Here is a 10,510-nt window from a genome sequence, read left to right as displayed (position 1 = left end):
CCATTATCCTGTCCCTCGCGTCTATGCCCGTTTCCTTCATGGGATCGCCTGATTTCTTGTGTTCCCCACCCAAAAGGCGAAAGTCCCGATTTCTATACAAAATAATGCCCAGCAGATGAAATTTTTTCACAATCTACAAGAACCTTGTTTTACTATTCTATTTTCATAGGCAAAACTAACTAGTAGTTCCAAAGAAAGGAGCATCTTGCATAGGCAGCAAGCCTTGGGAAGGCTTTCTTCGTATGATCGGTTCTTTTTTCATATGTAGGTTCCTCAGCAGCAAGGATGGTATGGTCGGCTTGCGCTCTTACTTGGAAGTGGTCTTAGTCGGCAGAACAGAAATCAATGTTGGGGATGGATCTTAGCGTTTCCTCTCTATCTGGAAGTAGGGAATCCCTTGAATAGCCCGTTGACCATCGCCGATAAAGTGAAATCTACTATTGCATGTTGCCTGCTAGGTCATTCAATCTCTCTCACTCCCAGGGTTTAGCTCCTGGGTAGAGGAAGAGGGGCAAGGCATTAGGGATAGTAGCTTCCACCTCCGGTAATGAATGGATAAGGTAGCAGTTAAATATTTCAGAATAGCCATAATGGTATAACTTATTGCGTGTCTGGCCCTCTTACGAATCAAACATCTCCTGGCATCTAGTTTATTTAAAAAAGAGATTATTTAGTCGCGTTCTGGTCATTCTTACCCCGCCCTCTCCTCATCAGTTGAGTGCTTTCACTCCTTTCCCTCATCTGATTGGCTTAACAATGGACTACATTCGTTGTGTCGCCTTGGCTTGATGCGGCGGTCAAGCGAGAAAGAAAACTGGCACTTGCTAGTTGTTTTAAGAAAGCAAGCCATCAAGCTAGCAACGCTACGAGTAAGCCTAAAGCTAGTTGTTTAGCCGTTCAGCTAGCAACGCTTTGAGAAAGCACGAGAGGAAGTGAGATAGTGTAGTTGTTCAGCGGAGTGAAGAAAGCTGTCCGTTCTTTGGATTCAAGAAAGAAGAAATAATAAGAATTGTTGTTTTTAACTTCTAAGCTTTTTTACAGTTCTTAGTTCTTTCGCAGTCTGGGAGGTGGAAGCGGGGAATCAGACTCTGTACCCCCAATTGAGTCGTATTAGTCTTAAGTTTGGCCACGCTTAAAGATGGGTGCCCCCCCACTAGCTAATAGTGATGACAGAAAGAGTCAAGCTTGCTAGCAATAGTTCCCGCTTAGGCCTCAACTGCGATATAGTGTTTGTACACCAATGCAGAAAACTGAAAACTTAAATAAATTGTGCCTCAAACATCATATTGAAATCTCTAAGTAACTAACACCGCTCAACCATACAAAGCCAAATAGCTATCTTAAGCGGTCCACAAAACTTGGAAGGGGAAAATTTAAAATACTCTAAAAAGAACGTAAGGCTCAACAAGATATATATCTTTAAAAGCCACAATTCCTAAAAACCAAAACGGTTCAAAACCAATTTCCAAAACAATAATTTAAGATAAATAAACTAATAAATATATATAGAACAATGCAGAATTAATAAACATGTAGAAATAAAAATGAGTAAATAATGCCAACAATGCAATCTGTGTCCCTACTTGTTAGTCCTCCACTAAAGTTTGTCTACTCCAGGAAACGCAAGGAGAGGGAGAGTGGGAATAGAGTAAGTATAAGGGGGGAAAATGTAATTGTGGAAACTAGTAGCTGACGTGGAGGAGTTTGTTAGAAGGAATGTAGGAGTGAGGGAATGTAAGGGTGTACGGGGGACTTGGGAATGGTAGTCAGTTATTTTGAGAGTGCCTGAGCATTGGGAGGGGGGGACCTCGAAATTCCCAGGCCTGCCTCTGCCATTAACGTTTTCCTCTTTTTGAATTTGCTTAGTTGTAATCAGCCATGGCCTTCGAGTCGATGGCAAACTGATATTGAATAAAAGGAGCAGACGCCCCCTTTGCGCTGTTATTTTTACCTACTCTTTGTTCTTCTTTCTCTCGGATTCTGTTCACTAAATACTCAGGTCTCTAACACTGGTATCAGAGCCGGCGATCATGGCGGCCCAGCCGGGAGATCGGCAAGCGATCAAGCGAGTAGCGAGTATGGAGCAGAGGCTAAACCATATGAATGAGACGGTTCAGCTTCTGGGCGCGTTGGTTGATCCCGTACCTCGACTGTAGGAGGACGTTACGGCGTTAGGCGAACGGTTAAACATGGTTCACGGTTCCGTTCAGCGGATGGAGACCTTATTGGCGTGGCAGTTTGGAGCACCCAATCCCGGGGCCCCGGTCGAACGCGGCGAACGGAATTACGAGCAGGGTCGACGCCAGCGACGCGACTCCCCTGAGTGGCCACGAGCCCGCGACCACCGTGGAAGGAAGCTGGAACTGCCAATTTTTTCCGGTGAAGACCCGTACGGATGGCTATTCCGAGCTGAGCGGTACTTCGCCGTCAACGAGGTCGACGAGGAGGAAAAGGTGCTCGCGGCGTCCATCTGCATGCAGGGAAGGGCCTTGGGCTGGTTCCAGTGGGTGGAGGCCCAGGAACCATTCATGGGATGGAGGGACCTCCGGACGGCCATCCTCCACCGTTTCAGCCGATCCGGGGAAGGGGATCCTACTGAGAGGCTGATGGCACTCCGGCAGAGTGGGATGGTCGCCGAGTTCCGAGATGCCTTTGAAGCGCTGGCGGCGCCAATGAGGGGCATCCCGGAATCGGTGTTCAAGGGAGCATTCCTCAACGGGCTACGAGAGGACATCAGGGCAGAAGTTAAATTACACAGGCCCATTAACTTGCAAGAAGTTATGGACCTAGCCCAACAAATTGAGGCCCGTGATGATGCGGTGGAGAGGATGAAAAAGCTGAGATTGGGCCGGGGTAATAAGGTGGAATACTTGGGGTGGCCAAACTCAGGATGGCCGACCCCCAGTTCCTCCTTGGGCCCAGCAGAGCACCCCCTTCGATCCAATGCCTACAGGGAAGGAGCCGCGACGGCCAAGGGGCGCACGTGGTCTTCACCGGCGTCACAGCATGCACCAAGTGGGGATTCTAAGTTTTGCCGCCTATCCGACGAGGAAGTTCAGCAGAGGAGAGCTAAGGGCCTATGCTTCCGATGCGACGAGCGTTTCAGTCCGGGACACCGCTGCAAGAACCGGCAGCTTCAAGTGCTCCTGGTGGCTGAGGATGGGACAGAGGAGGATGAGGAGTCCAGTGAGGAGGAGGATCCGCCGCCGGCGCAAGGGGGAAGGGCGACGGCCGAAGCGGCGGCAGTGTCTTTGAACTCGATGCGCGGATTGGTGTCCTCTAAGACCATGAAACTGCGGGGCTACTTGGGTACGCGAGAGGTCATCGTCTTAATCGACAGCGGCGCCTCCCACAGCTTTATATCTCTGTCATTGGTGGACGAATTGGCCATACCCACGGAAGAGACAGCCAGCCATGAGATACAAGTGGGTAATGGAATGACTTTTAGACAACAGGGGCGCTGTCGGAATGTGAGGCTGGAAATTCAGGGCCACGAATTGGTCGAGAATTTTTTTCCATTTGAATTGGGGAGCGCCGATGTCATCTTGGGCGTCACGTGGCTGGGCACGTTGGGTGAAGTCCGAGCCAACTGGTCGGAATTCACGATGAAATTCAAACAAGGGAGCGACTGGATTCACTGGAAGGGCGACCCCGCCTTGTGCGTCACTCCGGTAAGTTTTCGATCCTTGACTCGTTCATTTCAGTCTACCGGGGAGGGACTATTGTTAGAATTACGATCCAGTTCGGCTGAAGAACTGGCTGCGGAGGAAGAACCTCCGGAACTACGGGCAGTACTCGCCCATTTTGGGGCAGTGTTTGGGGTCCCCACCCGGCTTCCGCCACACCGTGCGCACGACCACCGTATTGTCCTCAAGGACCAGGCCGCACCACCAAACATCCATCCCTACCGATACCCGCAAATACAAAAGGTGGAGGTGGAAAGGTTGATAGATGAGATGCTGGCTGCAGGGATAGTTAGACCAAGCTGCAGCCCGTACTCTAGTCCGGTATTATTGGTCAGAAAAAAAGACGGGAGTTGGCGGTTTTGTGTCGATTACCGCGCCCTTAACTAGGTTACCATTCCGGATAAATTTCCAATCCCGTTAATAGACGAACTATTGGATGAGTTGCACGAGGCTAGGATTTTCTCCAAGTTAGACCTAAGGGCTGGCTACCACCAGATACAGGTTCGCGACTGTGATGTGGAAAAGACGGCATTCAGGACTCACGAGGGGCATTACGAGTTCCTCGTTATGCCCTTCAGCCTCACGAATGCTCCCGGCACATTTCAGGCCCTCATCGGGAAGGTGCACTCTTCGCACCATGTTTGCAATCCGGCCTATCCAGGTATAATCTTCAAAATACTTTAGAATCGTTTTCAAAACTAAGGAAAATACAACAATAATCAAAATATCCATAAATGATATATTCAACTCTTAGAACTCGTTTTCCAAAGCCACAATAATTTTTAAAAATATCAATTTTGTAAATTCATGATTTTTCTCAAATTATTTACAAAATTATTTGCTTAAAATAATACTTTAGCCAAAAATTCTTATAAAAAACTGGCCAACAAAGGAGGGGTTCTGATATCCTACCTTGCAGCATAAAACTATCGAGTCCTCCTTAAAGCTTCCATGCCCACTCATTGTTTCTGTTTAATCCATCTCCCAAACTTTTTTAAAATAACAGACTACCGTTTAGCTTCCTGTTCAAAATAGTTTTATTATAACCCGTCATGTAAACTAAGAGTTATTACTGTACCACAAACTAATTTTAGAAATTTTCAAAAGAAGAAACAAGTCGTATAACACAACTTTTAAACACTTCTAAAATTCATTAAATGATCAATAACAAAATGAAGAAAACTCTCAGCATAATCACTGAAAATAGAAAACAAAATTCAGATTCTTAAACTCCCGATCAATTTCTAAACATCAAAACCAGGTCTATTTATATATAATTTTGCTAACACTCTCTCTAACGGTAAGTAATTCAAGAAATTAAAAACCCAAGTAAACTTGGAATACAAATTTACACAAGAAACCTTAAAGTTAAGAAAATTATACTTAAAACTACAACAAAAATTAGAAAGAGAACTCACTTTTGAGTTCAAATCCAAAAGTCACAACTTGCTTTTCATAGAGTTAGAATTCCATAAGATTTAGAATAACAAGATTGAAAGAAAATACAAAGGTTGCAGACCAAAAATTGTACCTCGGACTCGATCTTTTAGGTTGAATATCAACAAAATCATCAAGTTTTCCTCATTCTCATAAGAATTCTAGTGGAAAATTTGTCTATAGATGAGCTTCTTTAAATCCAAGGGTTTTCTTTCCTCCACTGAAACTTCTAACAAAGTAATTCCAACTCTCATTGCAGAATAGTGAGAAAAAGAGGAAAAGAAAACGTCAATGGAAATTTTGAGAAATAAGGAATTTTGATAACTTAAGCTTTTATAATACATCAAGTGTTAAACTTGGTCAAGCGGCGGCCTTGAATGAAGAGTTTCTGGATTGTACTCAACAACGGTACCACGTAAGACAAGGGGCCTGATTTGCAAGTGTTTATTAAAAAGAAAAAAAAAAGGCTAAACGGTAATTTCAATAAATCTTGATTCAAAAATAGAGAAATTCTCAAAATTTTAAGTGTGATCACATGGAATTAATATGTAATACACCAAAATACTAAACATAATTACCAAAAATTAAATAATTGGCACACGAACAAACTTTAGTTAACACACTAGTTACTTATTTGTGTCTAATTAAACTTACAGAAATTTCGCGACGTTACAAGTTAATTTCAGAAAAATAATCTATACATACACAAACTAAGATTCCCAATGTCAGTCCTTTTTTTCCTCTTTCTACAAAATCACACTAACAACATTATGTTAATATTTTTATCAATGCCAACCATGGCTATGATTGATGCCAGCAAACCACATGTGTTGACTTTTTTGCTGATTTGCTCTCACAATTTCTCAAAAAGAATTTGATAAAAGGTGCAATATTTTCCAGAAAGAGCAGAAGAATTAACAAGCGAAACAATCTCCATAACCAATTAGTCCAAAAACTAAAACAATTGAAATTAAAAATTCCACAACACACAGACTTTGAAATCCTAAAAGTAACGAAGTCATACACCAAAAGACCATCAGAAACAGCATTGCTCCAAAACCCTAACGACAAAGCATCCGACATGCGAAAACCAAACCGAACATGATCAAAAGGATAAGGAAAAGGGGGGGAAAAAAAAGCAATAACCTTCGCGAGAATCCAAGGGCTGGGAGTGCTTGATGCTGACGGAAGAAGAAGAAGCACCGTCGGAGGTAACACGAGAATGAAGAACCGAGGGATCATCGCCCTAATAAGCTGCGGCGGGGCCGGCGGTTGATTCTGGTACTGGCCGTGGTGGAGCGGCCGTGGATCGCCCTGCAGCAAGAGCATTGTTGTTTGCTTGCTGTTTGGATCACGAGACAATACCGGAGGAACAGCGAAGGAAACCATGAATTTGAAGAAAATAGAAAAAGCAAGGAAAATGTTTGTTGCTCGAGAAAATTCTCACTCCTTTTTTCTCTTCTGTTCTCCTCCGGCAATTTTGAGCAACCTTTCTTCACGTCACCTTGTCTTCTTCTCACTCTTCCCTCTCTTCTCTCTCTCTCTCTCTCTCTCTCTCCTCCCTCTGCTCGCTACTGTTTACAGAAAGCGACTTTTTAGACCGTTAAATTGGGGCTTATTTCTCAAATCCTAATCTGGTGAAAACCGAACTATTTTAACGACTATCAAAAATTCTCCACGTGGTTGTTAGGATACTCTGGTCCTGAAGATCGTCGAGGATCTTTTTGTTAAGAGAAAGAGAGAAGTAACATATTTAAACGTGAGACTAGAAATTATATAGGGCCGGCAATATGGGTCACGACACGACGACACGATTTGAAAACGATACGAATTTTACGGGTTAGGATTGAGAAAAAAGATGTTCGGGTTAGAATTGAGTCGACCTGAAATTGACACAAAAAATACGGGTCAATTTCGGGTTGGACCCGCTTAACCCGAACACGACATGAAACTCGTAAAAAACTAAAAAATACATATATTTTTCATTTCATATTTTAAATTTTATTATGAACTTGTGATATCATGATAGTTATACTCAAAATCTTATACTATTATTTGTTTAATTTCAATTGATGTTATTGTAATTTAGTGTGTTATGAATTTTAAGTTATTTCTAATATGTAAAAAACTAAATAAAAGTATACAATTTTCGTGTCAATTTCGGGTTCACGGGTCAATTTCGGGTCGTGTCGTGTCAGCTCGTAAAGTGGTCGTGTCGTGTTCGTGTTGCGGTTTTTAAAAAATTTCGTGTCACGGGTCGTGTTCGGATTGACTAAAAATTTTAAAAAAATGATCAAAACACGACACGAACACGACACGTGACACGAATTGCCACCCCTAAAATTATATATAACTAACTGTCTGTCTTTCAAGTAATTTTATTTTTTGACGTTAAATTTAATTAAAATCATATTAAATTAAAAAAATATATAAAATAGATATATTTTAATATAGATTTGACAACTAAAAAATAAAATATTATTTATAATCAATTTTTACATAAATAATTAGAGAATGTCCCTAATTACTTTAAATAACATATTTAAAAAAGAGACTAGACATATCGTATATTGTTTGAGAGTTTCTCCGTATAAGAGAAAGTCCGTAATTGTTTTAGATTGGAAAATAATAGTATATCTTAAATCTAAACTTCACAAATTCTAGAAATACCTCCATCCCGAAATCTGCAATATCGCCAGCAACCGTTTTCTTCTCCAATGATGGCGACAAGTAGTTATTCACCCATATTATACATATATTAAAAGAGAGGGCGGGATTCACTGTTCATGTTACAGTGCAATGAACAGTGTCTTCCCGTTTTAGTCCTGCTTTTTTGTTCTGTTAAAATTTTAATTACTGTTATGTCCCATTTGTAAAATTACGATATTGCCCTCTGTTTCAGTTTCCTGTCCGTTTATTTGCTGTGACCATTTTGGTCATTTACTGATTCTTTTGCTTATTTCGCTTGTTTTCCTTTTATCGCTTTCTTTCATTCTTTTTTGTTTCCCTCTCTCTCTCTCCTTCATCTGCTTTCTTCCGTAGCTTTCTGCATTCTTCTTCTTTAAAACTGAGCCAAGGTTTTTTTTCCCCCTTTTTCGTTTGTTAATTTCGCTCATTTTTTTGTTATGTCTTTCTGTTGTCATTTATGTTTCCCGTTGATTTGCTTCTGTACTCCTTTTTTTTTTTTTTTACTGAGATTGGGGGTTTTTTTTTTAATCTATTTTTTCCCTTTTGTTTTTTTCCCTTCCGCAACCTTTTAGATCTGCCTTTTTTCTTTCTTCGTTTGTTGATTTCAGTCATTTTTTCATTATTTCTTTCTGTTGGCATTTATGTTTCCCATTGATTTGCTCCTGTAATCTTCAACGCCCTTTTTTTTTACTGAGAATGGGGTTTTTTTTTTATCTATTTTTTTCCTTTTGTTTTTTTCCCTTTTGCAACCTTTTAGATCTGCCTATTTTTCTAAATATTTGGCCAGATTTCTTTGTTTGTCGTGTTTCTTATTTTCCCAAATTTTTAAAATTTTTCTTTCTTTTCTAGATCTGTTTTTATTTTCCCGTACCTAGATTGAAGAGGAATAGGCTTTTTTTTTGTTCGTTCGTTTTTATTATTTTCTAGATTTATGTTTATCTTTTTTAGTTTCTGGATCTATATTTGTCTACTTTTTTCCCCCTGCAATGTTTTAGACCAGTATATTTTTCTAGGTTTTTGGCCAGATTTCTTCGTTTCTCATCTTCCTTCTTCCTGCAACCTTCTAGATCCTTTTTTTTTCCTCCTCGCTAGGTTTATTCATATTTCATCTTTTTCTTGTGTATATATATATTTATCGATGTTTTATATTTTATTTTTATCCTTTCGTTGTATATGCATGGTACCTTTTTGTTTCATTACGTTATTAGTTAGCTCCGTAGTTCATTTTGTTGAATATTTTTGTCTTCCTTCCATGGTTTCGTTCATGTCTATCAGATCTATGTTTTTATTAATTTTTTTTAGGATGTTGGGTTATTTATTTTAGATCTGTGTTCGTTTTTTATGTTGTTCTGTTTTTTTCCTTCCTAATTTGTTATTCGACTATTATATTGGTGAAGAAAAAAAAAATTTCATAATTTCATAATTTTGTATTCATTTTATTTATTCTTTTTGTCCCTGTTTTTTTATACTATGTTTTGATTTATATGTATTAATTTGAACAAATGTCTAATATTTGTCATGATCTAAATGTGATAATATTTATATTAATCTTTTACTTTGACACGTGTATTTTTAATTTTTCCGTTTTGTATAGTATCTAACCGAATAATAATTGTTTATTATTTATTGGTTATACCTTGCGGTGCTCTTCATGCATTGTGACGGCTGTTGCTAACTAATCATCACTTTTATTGGTTTCTGTTTGTAGGGATTTGTATCCGAGGTTAAGCAAAACATAGGTAACTTTCTCTATATATACTGGATGTTACTCTTTTACTATTTCTTTGTCTACGTTTCTCAGCTTATGTTGTCTACCATATTCTGTTATCTCTGCTTTTCCACTCTTTAAAGACCATAATAATACTACATGTTTCTTACTACTCTTATCGCCTCCTTTATATATCTTTGTTCTATTCCTACTGCTCAGTAATTTTCATTGCTTTCTTTCACCTATCATTTTGCCCGTGGTCTGCTCAATCAGGTAATAACTCCTTCAGTTTAATTCGGTTGCTTTATTCTAGAATATTATTTTGTAATGTTATGTTTGTTCATTATATGAAATGTTTTATACTGCACTTTACTTTTTTCCTTCTCTAATCTACTCTCGGTTACCTGTTTCTGTTCTAAGTTGATTACCTGATATTTTATGTTTACAAACTTTTCTAAATCTTATTAAGATATAACACTTATCTTTAGCAAAAATCCGGTTTTTAATATTAAAATACTTTATTCTCTCCTGGTTATGATGATGTTATATTTCATTTGTTGTTAATATGTGCCAGGTAATTGTTACTACAAATATGGTTGTCATTGATGTTGCCCTTATTATTCGGGATTTATGTCAATATATTTTAATTTGTCATTTGTTTTAGTTTTATTATATATATTTGTATTTATAAAAGTTAATTTTTGTCTACGCTACTACTTTGTGCATATCCATTTCTTTCCTCTGTTGTTTACTCTTTTTCTTTTTCATTGTATTTTGCATAATTTACTGTTACTCTTAATTTATTAACTGACATTTGATATTACCGTAGTGTTATAAATTTTGTTACAACCAAATGCCTTTATTTATCAAAAACTTGGTTTCTTATATTCAAACATTTTATTTTTCCCGGTTATGATGATGTTATACATCATTTGTTGTTAACATGTGCTGGGTAATTGTTATTACAGATATGCCTATCATTCATGTTGCC

General features: G+C 39.0%; 1 protein-coding gene across 1 annotated transcript; it reads left to right on the top strand.

Moving 5' to 3' along the window:
* Nucleotides 1-2,189: 2,189 nt before the first annotated feature.
* On the top strand, nucleotides 2,190-4,370 carry LOC112092399. The gene is made up of 2 exons (XM_024168494.1): nucleotides 2,190-4,007; nucleotides 4,074-4,370. The coding sequence occupies exons 1-2, from the start codon at nucleotides 2,190-2,192 to the stop codon at nucleotides 4,368-4,370; spliced, it is 2,115 nt and encodes a 704-aa protein (XP_024024262.1).
* The last annotated feature ends 6,140 nt before the right edge of the window (nucleotides 4,371-10,510 follow it).

The sequence above is a fragment of the Morus notabilis genome, unplaced genomic scaffold, assembly GCF_000414095.1.
Source record: "Morus notabilis unplaced genomic scaffold, ASM41409v2 Scaffold436, whole genome shotgun sequence".
NCBI lineage: Eukaryota > Viridiplantae > Streptophyta > Magnoliopsida > Rosales > Moraceae > Morus > Morus notabilis.
This window is presented reverse-complemented; position numbering and strand designations above follow the sequence as displayed.